The sequence below is a fragment of the Elgaria multicarinata genome, chromosome 2 (genome assembly GCF_023053635.1).
Source record: "Elgaria multicarinata webbii isolate HBS135686 ecotype San Diego chromosome 2, rElgMul1.1.pri, whole genome shotgun sequence".
In the NCBI taxonomy this organism is placed as follows: Eukaryota; Metazoa; Chordata; class Lepidosauria; order Squamata; family Anguidae; genus Elgaria; species Elgaria multicarinata.
Window position 1 is genome coordinate 3,367,671 of NC_086172.1, and position 27,417 is coordinate 3,395,087.

At 41.5% G+C, this 27,417-nt stretch overlaps 1 protein-coding gene across 1 annotated transcript in view; it reads left to right on the forward strand.

Moving 5' to 3' along the window:
* Positions 1 to 795: 795 nt before the first annotated feature.
* PCNT (pericentrin) overlaps positions 796 to 27,417 on the forward strand; it is a 69,872-nt gene continuing 43,250 nt past the window's right edge. The window contains exons 1-5 of the mRNA XM_063115927.1: positions 796 to 1,335; positions 4,928 to 5,030; positions 15,132 to 15,292; positions 22,257 to 22,454; positions 23,704 to 23,899. Coding sequence (XP_062971997.1) covers positions 961 to 1,335; positions 4,928 to 5,030; positions 15,132 to 15,292; positions 22,257 to 22,454; positions 23,704 to 23,899 — 1,033 coding nt within the window. The 5' untranslated portion in view covers positions 796 to 960. The remainder of the gene's footprint in view (positions 1,336 to 4,927; positions 5,031 to 15,131; positions 15,293 to 22,256; positions 22,455 to 23,703; positions 23,900 to 27,417) is intronic.

Genomic DNA, 27,417 nt, shown 5'->3' on the forward strand with positions numbered 1-27,417 from the left:
AAGGCCATCGAGTCCAACCCCCTGCTCAATGCAGGAATCCACCCTAAAGCATCCCTGACAGATGGTTGTCCAGCTGCCTCTTGAAGGCCTCTAGTGTGGGAGAGCCCACAACCTCACCAGGCAACTGATTCCATTGTCGTACTGCTCTAACAGTCAGGAAGTTTTCCTAAGTTGTTATTTGTGACGTCCAAATCCAGCACTCTGGGTTGTTGAGAAACCCAGCAGAAGCAGCAAATGTGAGGGAGGCAGCACTCATTTGTTCACACTTGGCCCTGACACCCCATGGTTTAATAGCAACCCATGGGTTGTTATTTAGTCCATCATCAATTCCAAACACTGGTTCAGCTGAGTTTGAATGCTTAACTCATGAACTGGTGTTACATGTAAACCAGGTCAATCAATTGAAATTAAATCCTGACAACAAAGAGGTGCTGTAGGTAGGTAGTTTGTTCAGGGTGATGTATTCAGCCTGTTCTAGATCGATTTGCACTCCTAGGTTTGCCCTAGATCCAGCATGGTCACAGTACCTTCACAACACCTCCAATAATGATGTTTGTAACCCACATTTTCAGTTGTTTGTCTAATAAAACAAGGGAAAGTGTTTCATTATAAATCATAAGGACATGCTTTGAAGTTATTGTAATTTCCCCCTATGAAAAGTTATACCATAAAGTTATGGTATAATGAGGTTTTGTTCCTTTTGTGATGGTGGCTATCTTGAGAGGGATGTTATGGATATTCTTTAGCTGTGGTAATTTGGGTTCAGAGGTTTCATGTTAGGGCAGGCTGCTGTATGTTTGTGCTGTTTTACAGGTGAAAGATATTACTGTAACGAATCTGAAGACCAGCAAAAATCTTAATGTTCAAGATAAAGAATTAAAAGGCATACTTCTGATTCAGGAAGCAGAAATAACAAATGCTGTTAAAAAACACCAAAATCTACAACCACTTTTTCAACAAATGTGGCAGCTTAATCATCATTCTCAAAGCCCACAACTCACTCAAAAGATAATGGATGACTTCAAATGTATAGGCATGGATAAGGCTTCATGGGACTCACCGGAGATTATGAGAAAACTGAACAATAGCATGGAGCTCCAAACAAGTCTTCCTGTAACGCCCTTCTCAGAAGTTGATATTCTGCACAGCATCGGCTTTGCAGATCTGTACCCAGAAAACTCAGTCATCCTGGGAGACAACCATGGATTGTTGGAATGTCCTATTTCCTATTTTAATGGCAATGAGAAAACGGCATCCAGTCTCTTCCAGTCTTTAGCATTCTCAGGATCTACCTTCTCAGTTCCTGAGTACAATAGTGTGCCAGAAAGTATTCCAGTAAGTGATTGCTTATTTTGTAAGTATACATTGCTTTATTGCTGAGTCATGCATCCTCAGTAGTCCCCATGGAAACTAAATGAGGGGAAAATAATAGGTACTGTGTCATAGTAGCTACCTTTTATCATTTCATCATGAACTCCAGTCTGTAAAGTAAAGGTAATTCTCAGACACATTGCCATGTCCATTTAATAATTAGCTGTACGTAACTAACTATTTTTCTTGAAAGTAAATGACTTTGCTATAAGCTATGCAAGGGATTGAGCAAATTTAACCTAATACAAGAAATATTTTACTTGATCACTTTGTTCAGACGTTAACACCTTCATAGTGCTTGTAAACATGTGAGCTGTAAAAGCAGGTCCTGCTAAATCAAACAAAATATTTATTTAGTCCAGCATCCTGTTTCCCACAGTGGCCAAACCAGATACCACAAGCAGGGCCTCAAGCTTCCAAACCGTCTCTCACTTCTGGGCCAGATAATTAGTGATCAGGCTCTCAGAGACAGGAATGGGAATGGATCAGCGCCCCTCTTTGAGTGAAAGGGCAGCAAGGTGTTGGGAGGAAACAGTGCTGCTCACTGCTGTGAAGGAAGTGCAGCTGCTCCCTAAATCTCTTTGCTTTAAAATACTAGGTAGCCAAGGACGCCAAGAACAGGAGGACTGACTTGAAATCCTACCCATGAGCTGGCTTCTCCCATTTAGAGAAACTTAAACACAGTAAGCGATTCTGTCTGCCTTCTGCTGGGAGCGCTAGGGGGGTGAGAGATACTGCTGAATACGATGTGGGGCCCAGTCTCCCCAAACATACTTGTTTGGTAGCACCATTTCTCTGTTTTTCACACATTCCAGTAATCCAGATGTGGGTGCCCAGCAGAAGGCAGAATCTCTCCCCCTTTTAAACTGAAGAAAACTAGCTGGAGAAGCTGGACACTTCCCACTGCCTTCCTAAGGGCAGCTTTCTCTGCTAACTCCACAGTGTTTGGAAGAAGGTTGTTTGCCCCTTAAAGCAGACTTGAAAGAAGATAAAACAAAGAAGGTAGCAGCTGAAGCAGTAAAGCGGTGCTTATGTAGGGTGACCCTATGAAAACAAGGCCAGGGCTTCTGTACTGAACAGTACAGCAGGGAACAGTTGTAACTGAAAAGGGAATTTGTATCATTTACTGGGGGTGGTGCAGGAGTGACTGAAGCAGGACTTGAGACTGCAATTTGGAACTCCTCCCCCACACACATATGCACCACCATCAGCATTTGAGAGCAGCATCTGGAGACCCAACAGCAAGCTGGGCAGCCCCCAAACATGAGGGTGGGGAAAGGGAGGGAACATGACACAGCTGTTAACTGTCTGGGCTGTGTCCCCCTAACTGGGCTAGCCCTCTTCCCAATGCCATATCTCCCTCTATCCATAACCACACTAATAGGAGCCCCCTCATCACATACCCCCTTGGCCCCATATTCTCTTTTCTAGGGTCCATGTTAAAATAGTATGAGTATGAGAGAAGAGTCAGCAACAAATGGGCAGGTGGGATATTTTCCTAAATCCACCAGAGGGAGCCATGACCTCAGCTACCTGCCAAGGCAAGAACACCTAGCAAAGTGACCTTAATTCCCAAAACTAGTAATGGAAAATGAGTGAATTGCATGTTAAGTCTTTACTATATTAGGGTAGATCTAAGTGTCCACCTTTCAGACTGTGCTGGTAGTTATTTTCATTTTCCATTTTAGTTCTGTGTTTGCTTATTCTATGGTTATGAGCAGATATTTTTAAGAGTAAAAGCCCAGCACTCCCCATACAAGAATTGCACAAGCCAATCAACCTGATGTTGGGGGTGTGTGCCCTTGCATCCCCCCCTTGGTGTCAGCAGTGCTAGGGAGGTGCCACCCCACGTTGAGTCCTGCCTAAAGATGTGAAGGGCCAGAAAACCCCCGAAAAAATTCAGGAAAAAACCCTTTTTTTCTCGAAGCCTTTTTGTTTTGTTTTTCTGAAAAATTGGGAAAAATGAAAAAATTGAAGAAAAAATGGATTATGGGATGTTTTATTTTAGCATGATGAATAAAATGTTTAAGACAAGGTGTTCATATATTTACTTTTCCAAATGATTTCTAAAACTATGTACAGTATCAGATTATCACAACTTCTGGGCTACAGTCTACAACTCTCAAATGCAAGAGCAAGATTCATTTCTGCCTCTAGGGGGCAGCACTGCCATTGAAGCAGAGACTGAAACTGATAGCTATTAGCTATAGCTCAGAAAATGAGTCTGATTAAATTTCATGCATATTCGTTGAATCTTGGTTCCCCCCCCCCCCTTTTTCTCAGATCTTTTTATGGGAATGGGTGCTTTACACTGTGGAGGACTAGAGGAGACATAATTTTCTTTTTTACTAATGTTGATGGTTTCCTCTGTTGTTTTAAATTATTCTTGCCTGCTCATAAATTGGCAAAACCAAAGAGGTTCCTTTACAGTTCAGGTGTTCCTAACAATTCAGGAACCTGTAGCTCCATTTGTTATAAAAATAAAAAAGTAAATTCAATTTGTAATAATTGTTTGAATACACTGTACTTTTAATATACCAATTGTAATAATTTTATGTCAAACCAACTTGGACTTAATTACATTTTATGTTCCTAAAGTAAAGTGATTTTCCATCTGTAAAAAGTACTAATATTGCGTTAGTTCAATTTTTTTGAAAATTTCCATTCCCCCCAACCCCCCCCCCCAAAAAAAACCGTGTCCCTCACCCCCCCCCCCCCCCCCCGTGGCTTCAAAATTTCTGGAAATTTTACATCTCTAGTCCTGGCAGATTAGAGCCATCTCAGGTGAGCAGACATAGTTGGCTCAGGTTGGTAGATTTCTCTTCTTTTTTGGCTCTGCTAACAATTGTGGCCTTAAAGAAAGCAGCAACAGAGCATCAAAAAAGCAGTCCGGGACAGGGTGTAGAAGATAGTAAGTTTAGTACATCTGCCTGAAAGATCTCTCAACTAGCTTTTTGTGTTATACTTGAACTTCTATTACTAAAGTAGATTTTAATTCAGAGGTACAGAACCTCAGGCCCAGAATGCGAATCCGATCCTCCTAAGGCCCCAGTCTGTCCCTCTACGTTTCTCTAAATGGCTCCACCCTTTTCTCCTGACCATGAATCGTTTGGTGGTTTCCCGTCTTTTGATCATTTTACTCCCATTCTGAAAGTTGAAATGCTTATCATAGAATCATAGAATAGAAGAGTTGGAAGGGACCTACAAGGCCATCGAGTCCAACCCCCTGCTCAATGCTTAACTGAAAAGGTTTAATTATTAGCACTAGGATATTTAAGCTAAAATATGCTGGTAATTTTTTTGGCTCTGACCACCCTCAAGAGCTTCTCCAGAGTAGAATTTGATCATCAGTGTGAAAAAGGTTGTTTTAAATGCTCCCCCCTTTTTAATGTGTTTTCAGTTACTGTATTTTTGTTTTAATTATAACTCTATATTTTATCTGGTTTTTATTGTTAGCCATCTTGAGCAATGTTTTTATTGGAAAGGCAGAATATAAATTGAATTAATAAAATAAATGTTGTATTACATTCATTTTCATATATTTGTTTCTGAATAGGTGAGAGATGCTGAAGGCTTCACTCTGATGCCACCCGAGTTGCAAGATGATCTAAAATCAACAATGCCCAGACTTGAGAGTGCAAATACTGAATATGGCAGCAGTAAGTTAATTGATCTATACTTCACTTAATTGAGTGACATTCTCAAATGTTATTTGCCTCCTGGAATTTACTTCGGGTCACTTTGGGAGTATATGTTTGTTTTGTACTAGTCTACTAAGAGATCCTGTATTTATTTCAACACTCTTGGGTGATGCAGTGTCCCAAAGCATGCAAATGAACCATAAATTGGTATTTTCTTAGAAAATAAAAATGGCAGGCAGCTGCAGCACAGTGCTTTGTTCTGAAGCATGACAACAATTTCAATTGATGTTTCTGTTCTAAACCACAGTCAAAACAGTGAAGCAAAATAGGTATAAGGAAACTTTTAAGATTAAAAATATATAGCAACAATATTAGAAAATGTAATACAATATATCATACAAAATTTAAAAGAATTTTGCAACACATGAATTAGCAATCCAACAATTTCCATGCATACATAGTAACAATACTGGTTTCCAAAAAAGGAAAAAAAGGCTATATTAATATATAATATCCAAACCCCGTTCTGGTTATTAGATATTTGGAGCCAGAATAGAGATTGGTTGAGATCACCCTTCTGTGATTGGGAGAGATGTTCAACATGGGTTTCTTGATACAGGAGATCCCATAATTGGGATGAGGATCGGTATAAACTGCATGATCCATACTATCCTCTTGCCATCCTGACCTTCCATACTGGGGTGAGATTCACTACCATCAGCATCCATCAGCTGCCTTGTTGAGACTTCCAGATCACGAGGATACTTTTTTAAATAACTCCATTTAATTCAGTGATACAACTCACACACAACAAACAACAGCCATAATGACAAAAAAGAAAAAGAAAAACATACAAAAATACCACATACACAAAATTCGTCTCACCAACTATTACAATAATTCAATAAACAAAAAACCTATGGTTTATAAAACAATGTTATGGACGTACACTTTTCCACCAAGCACCAAAAAGCGGGGAAATTGGGAGTTAAGGCTCGCCAGCCTTAACGCCACATCCTCCCTAAGGAGGCAGAAAGTACCAGTGAAATTCTCATTCTGCCAAAGCAGATAAACCATGAGGACAGGATGGAGAATAGGATATGCAGAGGTGACTGTGGGGTTGTGGAAAACTGATGACGAACACCCCCACACCCCGCCCAACATCATTTACCTTCCTCTCCGCCGGCCGTCCCAGGATTAAATTGAGCCCCTGGCTTCAACCGGAAGCTAGGCCAAGACCTAACTTCTGAATCCGGGGACTCCGTCGCTCCCCACCCCCGGCCTGGGCCCACCGCTGCTGCAGCACAAACTGCGGTGGCAGCGGCGGCCCCAGGCAAGCCCAAACCCCCACAGACCTCACTTATCTTGTTCGTCGGTCGCAGGCCCGGGTTTCAATTGAGCGCCCTGGCGGCCTTGCTTCTGGGTGGAGCCGGGGGCTCAATTGAAACCTGGGACTGCCGCCGACGGACCAGGTAAGTCGTGCCCCCCCCCGGTCCCCCACGCCTAGGCCTGCCGCTGCATGAACTGCAGCGGCGGCTCCAGGCAAGGCCCCCCCCCAACAACTTACCTCATCCCTTCAGGGATGAGCGCAGACTGCGCTCTCCCTTCTTTCCCCTTCCCTCTGGGGAATCTGAAGCTGACGCGCATGCGTTAGCTTATCAGATTCCCCATAGGAAAACATGGGGATTTTCTAAAAAGGTTTAAAAATTGATGGAATGGTCTTTTGAAAAAAGAAAGGCCATTCCATCAATGTGCTGGATAGGGCAATGTAATCCTACTAATGGATTGCATGGGGAGGCTTCCAATTTAGCGCTATAATTGTGCAAAAAAATGGTCGCCAACCCGGAAGTATGTCTGATCACTTTGAAACAGACATGCTTCCCCCCTTTTTTCTGCTTTAAACTCCCATCCAGCCCTCAATAGTTCACCAATCTTCCTGAAACGCGCAGGGTATGTAAAGCCAGCATTTCTTTCTGGCAGTACTGCGTTTCAGAAAGATTGCTAAAATATTTTTTATTTTAGGCTGCTAGGTTGACCCACCCCCCAGTAACTCCATTTAACATGGTGGATTGCTTGTTTTACTGACTGTCCTTAACTACAGGGAACACGACTGTGTTCCCTGTAATAAATAATAAATTATATCAGGAATCATCGCCATTTAGGCCATATAGTAGAGGGATCTGGTCTAAAAGCCCATTTATTTTGTATTTACTGCTTCATTGTATCTTTCCAATATTTCAAATGATCTTTTGGAGGGTTATACAAAGAACTTTCTTTATTAATAAATCAGATAAAAGGGAACCATGTTACTTCAAAATTGTCCATCTGTCTTTCTCCTTTTGCATATTTTAATTTACTGGTCAGTTTTTTGAGTCCCTGTTTTGGTTCCTAAACCCATTCTGTAACCTCAGCAAGCGACCCGGGTACCAGAGCCCTTTGCTTCATGACCAACTGCAGGCCATGCACGACACCTCCAATACAACCACCGGCTACATCTCAGCCATTGTGTGACTCCCACTGTACAGGCCCTGCTGGAGTTCAGTGTTAGTTTTTGCTTTTTATTGTTTAAATATCTTACTCCCCTCAAATTAGCTGCTGAATACCTCAGACTAGAATAGATTCATAGAATCATAGAATAGCAGAGTTGGAAGGGGCCTACAAGGCCATCGAGTCCAACCCCCTGCTCAATGCAGGAATCCACCCTAAAGCATCCCTGACAGATGGTTGTCCAGCTGCCTCTTGAATGACTCTAGTGTGGGAGAGCCCACAACCTCCCTAGGTAACTGATTCCATTGTGGTACTGCTCTAACAGTCAGGAAGTTTTTCCTGATGTCCAGCTGGAATCTGGCTTCCTTTAACTTGAGCCCGTTATTCCGTGTCCTGCACTCTGGGAGGATCGAGAAGAGATTCTGGCCTTCCTCTGTGTGACAACCTTTTAAGTATTTGAAGAGTGCTATCATGTCTCCCCTCAAACTTCTCTTCTCCAGGCTAAACAGGCCCAGTTCTTTCAGTCTCTCTTCATAGGGCTTTGTTTCTAGACCCCTGATCATCCTGGTTGCCCTCCTCTGAACTCGCTCCAGCTTGTCTGCATCCTTCTTGAATTGTGGAGCCCAGAACTGGACGCAATACTCTAGATGAGGCCTAACCAGGGCCGAATAGAGAGGAACCAGTACCTCACGTGATTTGGAAGCTATACTTCTATGAATGCAGCCCAAAATAGCATTGGCCTTTCTTGCTGCCATATCGCACTGTTGGCTCATATTCAGCTTGTGATCTACAACAATTCCAAGATCCTTCTCGTTTGTAGTATTGCTGAGCCAAGTATCCCTCATCTTGTAACTGTGCCTTTGGTTTCTATTTCCTAAATGTAGAACTTGGCATTTATCCCTATGAAATTTCATTCTGTTGTTTTCAGCCCAGCACTCCAGCCTATCAAGATCACTTTGAAGTTTGTTTCTGTCTTCCAGGGTATTAGCTATCCCACCCAATTTTGTGTCATTTGCAAATTTGATAAGTGTTCCCTGCACCTCCTCATCCAAATCATTAATAAAAATGTTGAAGAGCACTGGGCCCTGGACTGAGCCCTGCGGTACCCCACTCGTTGCCTCTCCCCAATTTGAGAAGATTCTATTGATAAGTACTCTTTGAGTCCGATTCTGTAGCCAGCTGTGAATCCACCTAATAGTTGTTCCATCTAGCCCACTTTTAGCTAGTTTGTTAATCAGAATATCATGGGGCACTTTGTCGAAAGCTTTGCTGTAGTCAAGATATATGACGTCCACAGCATTCCCACAGTCCACAAGGGAGGTTACCCGATCAAAAAATGAGATCAAATTAGTCTGACAGGATTTGTTCCTGACAAATCCATGTTGGCTTCTAGTAATCACTGCATTGATTTCAAGGTGCTTACAGGGTCTGTGCTAGCCACGAAGGGAGTTAATGAATGAATAGTTTATTTGTTTGTGGCACAAAGACCATTACAAAATACAAAGTTGCTAACATCGCAACACACATTTGTTTGTGGCACAAAGTTTGTGGCACAAAGACCATTACAAAATACAAAGTTGCTAACATCGCAACACACATTATTTACAATATTCATAATCTTTAGGGTACAATCCTTTATTATCCACGGAGACAATCTGTAGATCTTTCTAGGGGTGTTCCGTTTGTCTGCAGCGCCCTCCCTTTGCTATCACACTGGTGACATGCATGTCAAAGTCACAAGAATAATTTCAGTGATTACATTTTAACCTGAAGTGCTAACAGTCAATAACTGGCACTATCAGATAGGTGGGATCTCTGATGATAGTTTATACAAGGTTATTAAATCAAATGGTCCCCCTTACAATCTACGCAGACTGTGTTAAGAAAGTTATTTCTGATTTTTTGGGCTGCAGCAGCAAACTTTGCTACCTTGATTGTGATTGCTTTACTATGGTCCGCCAGCAGATCGCAGATAATGTCTCTGGTGTGCCAACCCGCTCTTGCTAACAATAGTTCCTTTAGAAAATGCTCCCTGATTTCTTTGTACAGAGGGCAACGCAGAAGGTAATGCGCTAGGTCTTCAATTTCCCCCGAGCTGCAGATACAGATCCGCTGGGCATGGGGGACTTTTTTATACTTCCCCTCCAAGAAAGCAGAGGGCATTGTCTGGAAACGAAGGGCAGTAAAGGCCTTTCTTAGGGCAGGAAACGATAGGTCAAGCAAATATTGTGCAAAGTACTGCTCTTTCTTAATAAAACTAAACCATGGAGAGAAGGCCTGTAATTGGCTAGCTATTTCGTTTCCTTGGGCATCAGCCTCATAGATTCTATCTCCAATGCTCCTTTTGTTATTAGCTAGCAACTCCTGCACCTCCTTGTCATAGAGCTGGGACAAAGTTAACCAGTTATGTGCCCATCCGCCCTTTGCCAACTGTTCATTGAAACATTGTTTAGCTAAGTTGTTTTCATCTAGGGTCATTAACTTTTTCCCATAAAGTATGATACTCTTGTGGATTCTTGACTTAAAGGAGGGCAAATCCACCTCCATTCTTAATAAGGAGGCGGGAACTCCTACTGGAAGAGCTAACAATTCCTTCAACACCATGTTCTGTACGGTCTCTACTGATGAAATAGAGTCTTGACCCCATAATTCTACCCCATACAATAGTTGCGGGAGAACTTTGGCTACAAAAAGCTTCAGGGTAGGGGCAACCAAGGAGCCACCTTTTTGTCTTCCATATGATAATATTGCTTTGGCTGATCTTATAGCTGAGTATTTGGCTGCCTCCACTTGGGTTTTCCAACCCCCATTATAGGAGAAGTATATTCCCAGATATTTGAAACTCATGCATTGTTCTATCTGCTGGCCATCTAAGACCCATCTGTGCACGCGATTTCTCCTAGAGAAGACTACCACCTTGGTTTTAGAATAGTTGATTACTAATTTTTCCTTTTTACAGATCTTGCCTAATCTATTCAACAGTCTCCTCAGGCCAACCTGAGTGATAGATAAAAGGGCCATATCATCTGCGTAAAGGAGCGCCTGGACCTTCTTGGGGCCAATAGAGGGAGGAAAACAGTCCAGAGCTGTTAGCTCGGACACCAGGTTGTTCACATAATAGTTAAACAAAAAAGGGGCGAGTAGACAGCCCTGCCTGACTCCTCTTCTGATGATAATTTTGTCAGAGAGGGTCCCAGATGGGCCAATCCTCACTCTTGAGTCCGTTTGTGAGTGCAGTTTTTGCAGCAAAAACAGGAGTCGTCTGTCTATGCTTGACCGTGAAAGTTTGTCCCAGAGGCGATCTCTGTCAACGAGGTCAAAGGCGGAGGTGAAGTCCACAAAGGCCACGTACAGACTTCCTCTGGGTTGGCTCCGATATTTGTGGATCAAGTGGTTGAGCACAAAGCATTGGTCAATAGTGCTCCTCCCTTGGCGGAAACCGGCCTGTTCCTCCGCCAGGATGTCATTTTCATTCGCCCACGCTTGAAGTTCATCCAACAAGAATCTGCCATATACTTTCGAAACAATATCCAATAGACTTATGGGCCTGTAGCTTTTGGGGTCGTTTTTTTCACCTTTTTTATATAAAGGGACTATAATGCTTGACTGCCATCCGGCTGGAATATTTCCTGTTTGGTTGATGTTTGAAAAGAGATTTGCCAGGATTGGGGCCCACCAGTTGATATTGTATTTAAAAAGTTCCCGGGGAAGCATATCTTCTCCTGGTGCTTTATCTGCTGCCAGCTTGCCCAATATGCGGCTGACCTCATTTACTGTCACGTTGGGCCAAAATGGGAGGTCGGAGATGGTTAGTCCCTCCTCGGTTGGTTCATGAATATCATAGCTAGCGAAGATACTCTCAAAATGCTGTTGCCATTGTATCCCTGGGATTTGCATTTCCAAATATGGTTTGGAGGCACGTAGGCCCTCATGCACTGTTTCCCAAAATTTGCCATCATCCTTCTGTTTTACAGCCTGGGCAAGCTCTTCCCACTTACGGCTGATATAGACTGACTTTTTCCTTCTCAGTAAGGCCTTGTATGCCGATCTTTTCTCTATCAGAATTTTTAGAAGCGTATTCGAGTTGGCCACGAAGGGAGTTAAGCAAGGTTGCATTTTGCCCACTGTGTTATTTCATTTGCATATAAATGATATTGTCAAGAACTTAACATCTCCAGCGTTTCTTGCCCCTCATGCTATTGTACGCAGGCGATGCTGTACTTCGTTCTCAAACAAAAGTGGGCTTAAAAAGAGTAATGAGGGCTTTTTCTGAATACTGCCAAAAAGAACATCTAGTTGTGAATTATAACATAGCTAAAATTACGGTGTTCTCTAGAAAATACAGGTGTAGTCTTTCAATCAACAGGGTCATGGTCAGCCCACCAGAAATATGTGGTGGAAAAAGCATCTCAGCTAAAATTTTGACACACTTCTTTTACGCAAAAGGTGGCAACCATATATGCTCAGCACTTGGAAGTTTTTAAAGCTAAATTACTATATGGGACTCAGATTTGGGTGGATGCTTATTCTAGTTTTTAAGACATTTCTTTCTGTCTCATGCTGTGTCCCAAATGCCTCCTTGGGTCTGGAGGCTAATCTTCCCTCTATTAGTTTAGAGGCCTGGCGCAGGACACTTAATTATTAGCTTTGGCTGAACTTCACTCCCACAGGTTTCCTCCCCTTGATTTTGCAGGATCCCCATGAGAGTGTTAGGATGAATACCACAACTTCAAAGCTTTACTCCTCTGGTTTGTCACCACAACATTTGGGGTTTTAAAACTGTTAAGGTTTGCAAATAAAATGCCAACGTGTCCAAAAGACTAGATGGAAAGTAGTTATACCAAGGACAGAATTTTCTTAAAGTGGCCAAATTGTTCTGTCATTCAATATCATGTAGCCACTGTCTACTTAGATCTTTTGCTTTACTAAACTACTAAATTCTGGGGTTTAGTAAAACAAAAGATCTAATTAGGCACCACCTACATGATATTGAATGACACAACCATTTGACCACTATAAGAAAATTTGGTCTTATGCTATGATGACTTTCCATCTAGTCTTTTGGACACATTGGCATCTTATTTGCAAAATTTAACAGTTTTAAAATACAGAGGAGCTTTCACTTATGCAAGACTGAATATTTTGCCATCAGCTGTTGTCGACGGCTGATTTAAAAGAGTCCCATTGGAAAACGGCATCTGCCGGAAAGAGGTGATCACTCCACTACTGTTATGTATTTCAGGGTGGTCAGTTGTTGTTTCCATGTCTTTTCTTCTTGCAGACCAAAATAAGCAGGTGACAGCAAAAAGTGCAAAAAAATTTAGAAGGCGCTATCAAAATAAGAGTCTTAATTTCTCACAGTTCCTTCGATTGAACAGAAGTTTAATTGTTTTATTTACTTATTTTTATTTTATGTGTAAAGGACTGTGTATTAGTCTTGGCATTTGTATTTAAAGTAAATTTTTAGAATGCAATTTAGGTAACTTTAGTCGAGTATAATGTTGTTTTATTTTTTGTACATCTCATTTCAAATGCTTAGGCCCATGGCTGCAAATAAAAGAATCACTCTCTCAGCCATTGCTACAACCATCAGCCACCCTACAGCCACAATTATGGCTTAACAGTAGTGAAGAGTATTCACCTCACCGCTTGGAAGGTAACAAATACTTTCCGCCCACATCTCAGTTCATAGAATTATAGAATAGTAGAGTTGGAAGGGGCCTATAAAGCCATTGAGTCCAAACCCCTGCTCAATGCAGGAATCCACCTTAAAGCATACCTGACAGATGTTTGTCCAGCTGCCCCTTGAATACCTCTAGTGTGGGAGAGCCTACGACCTCCCTACGTAATTGGTTCCATTGTCGTACTGCTCTAACAATCAGAAAGTTTTTCCTGATGTCCATCCGGAAACTGACTTCCTGTAACTTGAACCAATGATTCTGTGTCCTGCACTCTGGGATGATCAAGAAGAGATCCTGGCCCTCCTCTGTGTGACATCCTTTCAAGTATTTGAAGAGTGCTATCAGGTCTCCCTTCAATCTTCTCTTCTCCACGCTAAACATGCCCAGTTCTTTCAGTCTCTCCTCATAGGGCTTTGTTTCTAGACCCCTGATCCTCCTCATTGCCCTCCTCTGAGTCCCCTCCAGCTTGTCTGCATTGTTTTTGAAGTGTGGTGCCCAGAACTGAACGCCATACTCAAGATGAGGCCTAACCAGTGCCGAACAGAGGGGAACCAGTATCTTGCACGATTTGGAAGCTATACTTCTATTAATTCATCCCAAAATAGCATTTGCTTTTTTTGCAGCCACATCACACTGTTGGCTCATATTCACCTTGTGATCTACATCAATTCCAAGATCCTTCTCATTTGTTAGTATTTCTAAGCCAAGTATCCCCCATCTTGTAACTGTTCTTTTGGTTTCTTTTTCCTAGATGTAGAACTTGGCATTTATCCCTATTCAATTTCATTCTGTTGTTTTGTGCCCAGCGCTCCAGCCTATCAAGATCACTTTGAAGTTTGTTTCTGTCTTCTGGGATATTAGCTATCCCACCCAATTTTGTGTTTTCTGCAAATTTGATAATCATTCCTTGCACCTCCTTTTCCAAATCATTAATAAAAATGTCAAAGAGCACTGGGCCCAGGACTGAGCCCTGTGGTACCCCATTTGTTACCTCCCCCTGGTTTGAGAAGGGAGTCCGATTCTGTAGCCAACTGTGGATCCACCGTTCTGTAGCCAACTGTTGTTCCATCTAGCCCACTTTTAGCTAGTTTCTTAATCAGAAAATCATGGCACACTTTGTCAAAAGCTTTCTTGCCTTATGTTGTTGGGTCAAATGACCCCACCCCGCTGTCATAAGACCTTGACAATTCTCTAATCAGATGATGAGAATGGCTCAATCTTTGTCTCTGGAAATCTAACCAGTGGCCTCCATGGTGCAGGATCCAGTTTCATTGTGGTGAATGCTGAAAAGTCTCAACCTGTTACCGCCCAGAGAGCTTCGGCTATTGGGCGGTATAAAAATGTAATAAATAAATAAATAAATAAATAAATAATACACCTTCCTGCTTTGGAAGAGACTATAAAACAGTCCTGAAAAACCCCATCCACTGTGCCAGCATTATTAAAGTGCTTGGAGGGAATGTATTGTTTGCAAGAAGCCAATGCACTGGTGTAAACCGCACAAAGAGCTTTGGCTGTGGGGCAGGATAGAAATGTAATCTATAAATAAAGACTGCACAAGGGAAGTCTCTGAGGACACATTCCTCACAAACATGCACAGTGATGGGTCTCAAAATTTCAAATTACCAGGCAGCAATGCTGGGGTACCAACTACTGTTATGGGACAAGGCTGTCTGTCTCTTTGTATAAAGTGGTGCTAACCAGCATACAAACTGCAATATTAAATATGAACAGAAATTGGAGTAATGGATTCAAAGAAACATTTTAGGCCACCCCCTCTCTAGCATCCTATATATTTGCATTTCTTTGGAACATTTTTGACCCCCATCCCCATGTCCAACATTTGCTGTATCATAGAATATACCATGCTGTTTTCTGTATCATACGATATACCATGTTGTAATCTCATATACAAGTAAATGGAAAACATATTTTCCATTTTGTTTTTCAGATACTAGTTCAGATTTAATATTTCAGCTTAATTGGAAAGATCCGGAAACTACAATACACCAAGATGGCAATGTCATGGCTTATCTGCAGTGCTTTGGAATGGTTCCAGATGTCACTGAACCAGCAATGAAAGAAAGAGAACTCTTTTCACAACAGTTGAAGGTAAAGTACGAGGAGAAATGCAGTTTAATTCCTTGCTGCATGTATCCCATACTTTGAAACTAAAATAGCAACGTTTAAGATATGACATATTACTTGGTTGTTTTGAATAAAAGAGTTTCCTGTTTACAGAGATTTTTTCATCTTTTAGTACTCTCTTTTAAATCTCCTTAAGTGTAAAGACCACAAAGAGAAAAACTGTCATAGCTGAGTTAGTCTGGCCATGTTGCTTGCACCTGAACTGCTCGAACATTTGTACAACATTCCCCGTTAGCTTATGCTGTAGAGTTAAAACAACATTTTGTTTCCCTGGTCCAGAGCAACATATTCAGACATTTCATGAGAAAAAGTTTATTTCTATCAAGGCCCTAGCAAAAAGTTACTCTTCCCATATTAGGAGTGGTCAATTTTAGCATAATTTGTATCTGAAAATATTGAGAATATTGAGAATTACTTGTGCTATTCAAGCATCATTCTTCAGCCTATTAAAAGTAACATTAAACAACTGTTGTTGTTTAAGATGGTTACTGTTTTATATTAAATTTTGTAAACTTTTTAATGTCCACTGTTTTTAACTTTTGTAAACCGCCCAGAGAACTTTGGCTATGGGGCGGTATATAAATTTAATAAATAAATTTAATAAAATAAAATAAATAAATAAATAAAATAAATTCTCCATTTTGTAGTGTGAATTCTGTGGATTAAGTAAATACAACCTTTACTGCTATCTTGTTTTGCTTTAAACAAATGTTTTATAACTGTCCTGTTTCTGCTCACCACTATTTAGAGGTTTTACAAATTTTTGTTTTAAGTTGACTCTAAATAGCTATCCTGGGACCTCCCTTAAAAGCAACATGCTGACCTAATTAGCCAGCTGTGCTGATTAATGACCAGTTATAAATCAGCACAGTTGGAGCCAGCTGTCTGCTGCAGACAACAGCGATTCAACTTCCATGTTGCACCTGGCTATTCCAGACCTTGCAGATTCCTGTACCCTCGATGACCCTCTTGGACACCCCTTGACAGACTTTGATGCTCGGCACAACTGATGATGCACTATGCCCATGTATGAGCTATGCTTTAGGGCTGCAGGAGCACCAGCTCTATCCTAAACTTGAGAAATGTGCTTTCAACCTCCTGGCTGTAGACTCCCTAGGCCACTGCATCTCTCTCAGTGGCGTGCAAATGGAAACTTCCAAAGAGACCGTGCTATAATGGCACCTGCCAAAAAACATGAAAGCTGTCCAGCAGTTTCTGGGGATTGCACACTACTATCGTTGGTTCATCTTGGACTTTGCCAAAATCAAACCCACCCACCCATTTACTGTACTGCTACAGGGCAGGACCCCATTTCATTGGGTCTAGATGCGCAACTGGCCTTTCAAAGGCTTTGTGTCAGAACCCATCCTGCAGCACCCTGACCCCCACATTCCATTCGTGGTGGAAACCCCAATGCGGCTATTGGGGCAGTGCAACTCCAGCTTTTCCAGACCAGCAGTCATCTCCTGCCTACCTCTCAAGAAAACTGACACCAGCCAAACAGCACTGTACAATTAGGGATAAGGAACTCCTGGTACTCAAGACAGCTTTCAAGACTTGGGGGCATCTATTGGAAGGTGCCACACACATTGTTGAGGACCACACGGACCAGCGCAACCTGGAGTAACTTCAGATGCAGTGATCCCTGTTCTTTGTCTGGTTCAATTTCAAGGTTGAAATTCCTGGAATCAGCAGGCCGATGCCTTGTTCAGAAAACCCAAGTACACCTCATCTATAGATGAGGAGCCTTGCACCACTGTTCTTTGCCCTAAATATTTCAAAGCTACTCAAGTCCCTCAGATCCTGCTTGACCAACTGCGAGAGCACCAAGGGTGGGAAGCCTTTGCATAAGCTTGCTGCCAGGACCTCAGCTCACACGGGGAGAATGGACCTCACCTTACACTTTGCGCAATGGGCTCCTGTATCACCAGGACCACATTTACATACCCCCAGGGCCCAGCCAACTGAAGGACTTTGATTATGCCATGATAGCTGACTGGTGGGGCACTTTGGGGTATACAAAACCCTCCATCTGTTCACCTGGCAGTTTTGGTGACCCCCACATCCATGTGGAGGTGGAGCACTACGTGAAAACCTGCTCCACTTGCCATCTTGCCAAAACCAGCCTGGCAAACCAGCACAGGGTTTGCTTCAGCCCGTGCTGACCTCATCTGGACCATGGAAAATGATCTCTCTGGACTTCATCACTGATCTGTCTCTGTCAGAGGGGCAAACTGCCATTCTAGTTGTCATGGACCTACTCACGAACTTGTCCTGTTGTACCTACCACAAAAGACACCACCCGTCTGTTTGTCAAGCACATCTTCCGCCTCAATGGGCTCCCAGAGGGGATAGTTTTGGAACAGGCTCCTCAGTTCACTGCCTGGTTCTAGTGGAGCTTACTGCAACAGCTGGAGGTGAGACCCCACTTGCCCCCTGCATCCTACCTGCAGTCAGACAGCCAGACCGAGCACACCAGCACCACTCTGGAGCAATACCTCCAGCGCTACACTAACTTCCAGCAGGACAACAAGATGGAGTTCCTACCTCTCGCCAAGTTCACGTATAACAGTTCTCTCTATGCTTCCACACAACAAACCCTGTTCTTCACCAACTACAGCTGTCACAGCTATTCCCCCTAATCATTTGTGTTACTAAGGTCTCTTTTTGGTTTCAAGTGCTGGGAACAGAAGGTTTAGAAGGAAGCTATAGAATGGAATGGGAGTGAAACTTTGATTCATAAGCAGTCTTGTCTTTCCTGGACGCCAGAAAGTTTTACTGCTTAAAGTCTGAGAAGCGGAATCATGCTGACAAAGCAGTGCTCAAGCTGTGGAACAATGGACCAGTATGAGAAAAGGCTACAACATGTATTACTACCTGCAGCTAGCCTGCTCCACAGGTCCAGAGTAGTCCCATGAACTCTGATAAGGCCTAGACTAACATCAGCTATGTAAAACAATGAGAAACTGTCCCTGCAGGTATCTACCCACCAATATGCTACTCACCAATCGGAAAATGAGGGGGTGTCAGGTGATTAAAGAAAGCAAAAGCAGCCTGTGAAAAAGATGAGACCCATGTTTGTTCCAACCTGGCTTGCTTGATTTTGATCTTTTCTTTAATTGTGTTAGCAGATTTTGGTTTGGTTTGCGAGCCTTTCTGGGGTTCTGCCTGGTTCTTGCCTCCATTTTAGGAGAAGAGTCATTTTTCCCCTTTTCTACCATGTTTTCCCTTAGCTTTGAGACGATTTTGTGCTATTTCCCCCCAAACCAATTTCTCCTAGCCAGGCACCTAGATCCTGAGCAGCTTGTAGTTTTCACCCTATATTTTATTTTGCTCACTGATGAAGCTGGGCTTCACAACACTTTTCATTTAAAAATATATTCTTCATTCTCTACCTGGATTATTTTTTTTCCTGCCTGGACTTTGCTAAGTTCTACTCTCTTGATCCTAGGAAAGGTCTCTTCCAACCTTCCTCTTTGTCCACAAAAGCCTGATGTTTGCATCTCTCCTTGAGATAAGTAGTTCTAATAATACCCCCCCCCCGACTGCTCTCTTTTTCTCTAAAAATATGGACCGTACTGCTATTAGGTTGAGAGCTTCAAACACTGCATTTAACTAGCTTGGACTAGTGAAAGTGTAAGTGAAGCTAAGTAGCAATTCAAACTGCTGCTGGGCCTACTAATATTATTTGGGGCCTCTATTAACATTGGACTTACTAACTTTTTTTTTTAATAGACCTTAGCAACAGTTAAACTGTCATGTATTTTACATATTGAACACATGTGTTTTCTTTGTAATCATTGCATGTTTCACATTTTACTTCTGTATCTGTGTTCTTTTTAGTTTACTTTTCTTTATCAGTTGTTCATATCTTAAGACTTCTTGTTTTGCAAATTCTCATTTGTTTTAAAAAGTTAAAAGCATATTCTCTATTTTCCTGCTTAAATTTTAAAATATATTTTCAACAGGCCTAGTAATTTCAAGAGTTACAGAGTTGGGGGAAATCCTCAGTCTCTTTGTGATTAGAGGCACTGAAGCTGTAGCTAGACCTAAGGTTTATCCCAGGATTGTCCTGGGGTCAAACTTGTTCATCTAAGTGCCACACAGGGCATCCAGCGCTCAGGCAGGGGTCATCCTGGAATAAACCTTAGGTCTAGCTATGGCCTGAGTAAGGGAACCCTGGGCATAATTTAGACTGACCTCAATCACATAACACTATTGCCCATTATTGAAGAGATCTGGATCCCGACTATTGCAAACAAACCGGAAAACCATAATAACATTTTTTTACATGCAGGTGCTGTAAAATTCTATCAAATTCTACAGCAACCATTATCAGCTGCACTTAATGGAATCCCACCCTCCACTGACCTCACAGGAAGCAGGCATATACAACATGCATAGAGTGCTAAGAGTGGCAAAATTAAAAGCATGTGCTTTTCAAAAAACCAAGGGGAAAAACTTGCCAGTTTAAAAGACCAGAAGCTAAGTCTATCTAACATTGGTCCAAACTCCGCAAAGCCAGGAAATTGGAAGTTAAGGCAGATGCCTTATCTGACGCGCCCCATGATGAGTCATGATTTTGTGCAATATCATAATTGTGCTTGCTTACAACTTACCCTCCATGCACCCACAGTTTTCCTGTGGGTGGATGTAAACAAATAATATCTTGCTTTAATTTTTTAAAGTAATGAAATATTTTCTTCCTCTTTTGGGGAGTGTTTGCTCCATTAATGTTCCAGGTTAAAAAATTATAATCCATCATCAGGTTAATATTAAATACAGGAGGAAAAGGTGCGTAAGTCCTCTTCTGGTTTTGATTGCGAGTCATCCCATTCTTTTTTGTGGGTTTCTATAAAGTGTCTTGCTTTTTGTATGGAATTTAACTTATATCTCCAGTCCCCAAAGGTAAAAAACAAAAAACCTTCTGGGAGTTTCCAATGAAAAGTAATATTTTTCTGTTTTAGTATTGTTGTCAGAAATACATAGTCCTTCTACTTGCGTAATATTCGGGCAGGTATCTCTTTCAACATGATTATTCTTTGCCCACCATTTTCATTTTGGTCTGATAGTGTTTCTGAAGGATCTGATCCCTTATTGTCTTTCTTACAAAGTGAATAATAATGTCCCTTGGAACCCCTCTTGCTTGTGCGTATGAAGAATTTATTCTATAGACACGGTCTACTTCCGCTTCCATAATGTCCTCCTCACTGTCCAAGTATGTTGACAAACTTTTGATCACTTCATTTCTAAGATCACGTAAGTAGTGCTCTTTATCTTTTAACTCCATTCGTGCCAAAATACTTTGTTCTTTCTCTAATTCTGTATTCATAACTCCTGATTTGTTTTCTAGGACATCCACTCTGTCTGTGACTGCCTGGATTTCCTCAGTTACTTGTTTCAGAACATTGTCCATCTTCTTGATTTTTTGCATCAGTCCATCCTTTGTTCCCCTGATCTTTTCCTTCGTTCCCCTGAGTTGTTTCTCCATATGCTGTTCAAAGGAGTTCATCTTGGCTCCTATCTGGTCCATCTTCTTGCTCAGGAGATCAGTAATTTTCTGTGAATGATCAGGTGGTGCCATTTTCCCTGTATCTTTCTTGTGTTCTGATTAATCTTTTGCCTCCTGTGGCGCTCTTAGTGTTTCCAGCAAGTGATTCTAAAGAAATTCTGCTCCCAATGTCTTTCTTGGTGTGTCCAGCAGGTGTCTCTAAAGACCCAGTCCTGCTCCTGGTTACTCTGCTGGAATTGGCCATTACACATTAACCAACACCTTGCAGGTTTCCTTGGTGATTGTTTTCACCCTCGTGTTTACATTCCAGACATTCCATGCAGCTTGAAGCAGTTTCTCATTCCTCACACAGCCAAGCGGAAGGGAGAGGGTAGAAAAACGTCCATACAAGCACTCCAATTCACAACAACAGCAGGAGAGAATGTTTTAAATTCTATTTGTTTATTTATTACATTTTTATACCGCCCAATAGCCGAAGCTCTCTGGGCGGTTCATAAAAATTAAAACCATAATAAAACAACCAACAGGTTAAAAGCACAAATACAAAATACAGTATAAAAAGCACAACCAGGATAAAACCATGCAGCAAAATTGATATAAGATTAAAATATAGAGTTAGAACAGTAAAATTTAAGTTAACATTAAGTGTTAAAATACTGAGAGAATAAAAAGGTCTTCAGCTGGCGATGAAAAGAGTACAGTGTAGGTGCCGGGCGGACCTCTCTGGGGAGCTCATTCCACAACCGGGGTGCCACAGCGGAGAAAGCCCTCCTCCTAGTAGCCACCTAGTAGCAAAAAAAAAGGCAAAAAGGCAAAAAAAAAAAAATACAAAGGAAGAAGCATTAGCTGTCCCGTTTAAAAAATCCTCCTCTCTCCACTTTTACTTAAGAGAAAGGTCTTTGGAAGGCTCCTTTTAACTACTCTGTCTGCGATTCCCTGCTTATTCTTCCTTCTTACAAGTTTATTATCGCTCCAAAAGATCAAGTTGATTAATAAGTTCCAGATTCACATTTCTGACAGGAAGAAAGCCTAGAGATAATTGCCTACTACAGTTCAACATAATTAGAAGCGAGAATTGTCAGCTTTTAGCGCCAGGCTTCAAAACAGCTACCAGAGAGTTGTAGATGCCATTAATCTCACCCTCTTGCAGACCTTCTGACGTTTGGCAGTAAAATCCACATCGGGGGTTCTGATTTCTTATGGCAATCTCTGAACGATCTCCCCTTCAATTCTGGGGAGATTTCCACAGCCGCAGATCCCTCACAGCGGTACTTAAAGCTGTTTTGTTTAGTCCATGCACGGAGCTGTGCACAGAGAGGTCAGGGTGACATCTTCTCAGGGGGCAGAGTCCAGGTCTCATATTTCTTAATGAATATGAGCTATTGTCATCAGCTAACTTGTTTTACTACTTTTTAGAATGTGCTGAAGATGCTGTATGAAGAGAGTTTCAAAATACTTGTGTTGTCAGAAAAATCTCTACCACTTGGTGATGATGAAAAGAACGTTCAACAGGCACCATCGATGGAGGAATGGCAAAGAGAGAGACTAACCTTGCTTGACACAGTACAGTCATTGAAGGATTACCTCAACAACGTATCAGACAAAGAAGACAAGGTATACAGACAGAAGTATATTTTTATTTCAGTTAAATATAACAAGTTTTCCAAAATGTTGAGCACTTGTCAGTGTTGAGCATTTGCATTGGAGAATGAGCTTGGCAAATGAAAATGTTGTAGAGGCAGATTGGGGCAATTGAAGCTGCTTGGTTCTCTGGTAGTATCTCAAACAAACAGGAAAAGTGCCATGCCTAATAACTAGTTAGATCAGGAAATGGAACTGCTACTGTTTCCCAGGTGTGGGCTCTTGCCAGAGGGTACATTCTTTGATGGTTTCTGGCCTAGATGCTTCCCACTGCATGTAGAAGCAAGCTGGCATGTTTGTTGCTTTGGCCATCTGTATGGTGGTGTGGGGGTAGCAATGTGTTCTACTTTGACTGGGGGGTATTTGTAGTAGTGGAACATAGTTTAATGAAGTGTAAGGTCTTCTCTGAGAAGAAAACACGAAAGCTGCAGAAACAACAACAATGTGAAAATCTTTATAGCTTTGGGGGGGATGTTTTCCTGTAGGATAATGCATCTGCTTTTTTTTCCTGGAGGGGTGAACTTAAAGCAGTACAATGTGTACTGGAAAAGGAGCAAAACATGTTACAAAGCTATTTACAGTCATGTTTCCACAATTCTGGATCTAGATCATTAGTAGAAAATCAAAAATCTGGAACATATAGTGGAACAACAAGTATGAGAATTTTCATATGTTTACTCTGTTTTATTCTCCCTCTGTTGGAGTTGTAACAAAGCAATAAGGTTTATTCCTTATTTTCAGATTTTAAAAAAGACCAATAAAAGTTTTCTTAATTTGGGCTTCGCAACAAATATATCCTTTTATGAGCAAAGAGTTTTTAAATAATTATATCTCATTACCATTATCTTTGCGTTTATGAAATCTGCTGGCTGCCATAGATGGCCTGGATATATTCTTCAGCCAAAATATCCGCTAGGTAAATGAAATTCTATATTCCAAATATAAATTGATTAAACATCATTTTACTGAATTAACAGCCTTGTCTTAGGGATCTATGTCGGCTACAGTGGCTTGAACTATTTTTCTCATGAGGGAAGCATTACCATGCTGTTCTTGCCCTTGTCTGAAAGATTCTGCCCCTTTAATCGTGAGATATAAACCTTAGCCTGTATGATTTGTGGTTTGTTGTGGAAAAAAGAAATTAGTCGACTTGTAAATTTGCATCCTTAAAAATGTATTGTATGTTCTTTTATTATCTGAAATTGCTTAAATTTCATTTTAGGAACAGCGGCAAAAGATAGTTCTGGAGCATCTTTTGTCTTCAGATAGGAACAGCTTGCTTACTGAAATCCAGGACCTTGAATCTCAGTTACGACTTATGCACCTTCAAAGCAAGGAGAAGCTGCAGCAACTCCAAGAAACGCTTACTAATACAGAGAATCTTGGAAGTAAACAAGAACATCAGCTTCGAAGGCAGGGTAGTATTTCATGAAAGTTTGCCAAATGTTCCTTGCTTTTCGCCATTCTTTCATTTGACAAAAAAGTAGAAAGCAAGTCAGACAGGTTGTGAGCAGCCTTTATTTTACAAACACTTCTATGAAAATAAGAGTAAAAAACTAAACTGAGTAATGGTCATTAGATAACCAGAAACTTTTTCATAGTGGTGGTTGATTATATGTAAAATGAGTAGGCCAGTTTAAAAAGGCTGTAAAATATGTCTATCTTTTAGGTATTTTGTTGCCACAAAACACAAATTAATGTTAAGCCACAAAGGCACAATAATAGATGTTATAGCTGTTTGCACTCGCATACAATGGAGTATGATACATTGATTCTATTCAGGCAACATGCTAAGCCACCGTGGTTAAGCATTTTGAGCTAAACATTATGGCTTAACGTGTTGTCTGAATCATGACTTAGCATGTCGTGTGAACAATTTCTAACCATGTTGGCTACATCACCACAATTTAAATATGCTCACTACCCATTTGCTGCACACATGGCTTAGCATGTTGTTTGAACAGGCCAATAGTCATACCTGGCCATCTTTTATATATAAATTTCAGCATTTTTCAGAGTCATAACCACTGCTTGAAGCCGACACATAAACAGAGAAAAAATAACAAGCAGCAAAGGCAACTACAAAACTCCAGTATGTAAGGCGTTATGATAGTTAACAGTAGAGCTAAACTATAAAAAAAATGGCACCCATTCCTGGGTATCAACTTTCTTAAGCATTCACTTCCATAGAATCTGCAATAGAATAGGCTTTATTCTTTTTAACTAACTCCATCCCTCCCATATCCTGTGTAACTATTACCTTAATATTCTGATGCAGGATAACTAGGGATGCACAGATTTTGTAAAATCCATTCTGTCTGCATGTCACAGATGGGCAGATGCTTTTTCTTTCATTGTCCACTCACTGATGGAATTGGATTTCTCCCAATTTCCCAAATTTGTGCAAATTTGCACTTGCGAAAATGCGCAAATCCCCCCATGCACATTTTTATGCTTTAGACTATGGGAAATTAGCATTTTTGGATGGAGGTTATTTTTTGTTTTGTTTTTTAGTTTTTCATATTTCTGCACAACTAAATTTGTGTAAAATTTCAGGATTCATGAAACCATGCGACTTGGGAAAACCTAGTTTGCTGAGGAATCTGTGGGTTAGATTCATAGAAATTTGAATTCATTTGATTTTGTTGTGGATTTCTTTGACTGCCCTAAGGATAACTAACCTGCCCTGAAGTATCACAGCAGAGAGTCTTCTTCCAGCTGTAGTAGGATTGGGCAGGGATCCAACCTTGTTCAATTTTCACTGCTTAGCCCCTTCTTTAAAAAGGGGAGGCTTTTAATCCAATGTGCTCTGCAACTAGGGGCTGGTGAGATCAGCCGGGGCCCGCCCTGCAAGCTTGCTGCGCCCCACTTGTACAGCTCCAGGCTGTGCAAGGCTTTGCCGAGCCCTTGGCAGAACTCACTTTCCTGGGCTTTTGGAAAGCATGCCAGTCAGGGCCTTAAAGGCCCTTTTAACGAAAGGCCCCAATTTGCATGGGGGGATGACGACAGAGGAACATGTGATTTCACCAAGGCTGGGGCTGCTGTTAGAGCGCAGGGAGAAAATACGCAATTTCCCCAATCTTGTTAAAGGCTCCCATTAGCGGGGGGTGGGGGTGGGGAGGGAGAAATAATCATGTGTTTTTCACAATTTCTGCAGCCTTGGGATAATTACATGTTTCCCCCCCCCCACGCCGCCGCCAATGGGAGCCGTAAATACCCTGTTAACTGGGCCTTTAAGGACCCCATTTGCGGTTGCTGGGGAGAGAACTATGCATTGTAGTGGAGGGAGAAAATACGCAATTTCCCCAGCCTTGCATATTTTCTCCCGCTGCATTAATGGCAGCCGCTATTCATACAGTGACGGAGAAGGGGCAAAGGGTGCAACCCAGAAGTCAGGGTGGACCCATGCCTGAGCACTCCTGAAGGCTCGCGATCACTCAGGCCAGGGTCGTCTACCACCCTTGCGGACCCAGTTGGAATTTCGCAACAATATTACCTGCAACTGTCAGGTATGCTGGCACTGTCCCATACGCTGGGACCACCATTCTTCCTTCTTTGCCTTATTCTGTGGAATGAGCTCCCTGGCACCTACACTATACTCTTTTAGACGCCAGGTGAAGACCTTTTCATTTTCTCAGCATTTTAACAATCTAGTAACCGAATTTTAACTTTGCTGTTTTAAATTTGTATTTTAAATCGGTATTAATTTCTGCGTTGCTGCTTGATTTTATCCTGGCTGTGGTTTTATATTGTATTTTATATTACACTTTTATACTGTTTGTTTTATATTTTGAATGGTTTCTGGTTTTAATTTTTGTAAACCGTCCAAAGAGCTTCGGCTATTGGGCAGTATAAAAATGCAATAAATAAATAAATATTCCACTATTGCTCCTTCTTCCCTATTAAAGACTGTCACCTGCAAGCTGAGCATATGTCCTCTCCCTAGCATTTCTCCCTCCTCATCCTGGAGAACTGAGGCTGGGAGGATGAAATCCTAGCCTTAGATATCCAGCAACCTGTTCAACCAGCCACACAAGGCTTTTTTGTGACTAGCCCACTATCTTGCCCCTTCCCTGATTGAATGGAAAGCTGCCCTCCCAACAAAGCAAGAAGAAGGAGCAAGTGTCTCTTGAAAAGTTTCTGTCATTTGTATCCCCCAACTGCTATATACATGGTCAGAATTATGCCATATTAGAAGGCAGAATGGCCAGCCACTTGGTTTCCACCCACCTGGCTTGACCTTTATTATTTATTACATTTCTATACTGCCCAATATCAAAAGCTCTTTGGGTGGGTCACAAAAATTAAAATCACAAAGTACAGCTTAAAAACAATCTACAGTATAAAAATATAGCCAGAATAAAACTTTGCAGCAATGCAGAGATTTAAACAGCAAAACTAAAAGACTAGAATCCAAAAATGCTGGGACAATAATGCTGGGACCTGGCATCGAAAAGAGTATAACATAGGTGCCAAGTGAACCTCTCTAGGAAGCTCATTCCACAGCTGGGGTGCCACAGCAGAAAAGGCTGTGTCCCTTGTAGCCACCCTCCTAACTTCCTTTGAGAGGGGTTCTCAGAGAAGGATCCCTGAAGATGATCTTATATATGGAAGGAGACAATCCTTCAGGCAACCTGGTCCTAAGTCATTTATGATTTACATAAAGTCCGTACTATGTTATGATTTCAGTTAGTCATATGAACATTATTTTAAATGAAAAATCAACATTAAAAATGGCACTAAATCATGTTAATTCAAATGGATTTTGAAATTAGTGTGCTTTGGAGAAATGGAATTTAATAGTCAATGAAATGCATAAGTGCTTCTTTTATTATCTGATTTGAAGGGAAATAGATGGTGATGGCAAACATTGCGACAGAGACTTCCATCCAGAAATGTAATGATATATGGTCTTCATGTGTGTGTATGTTGTTTA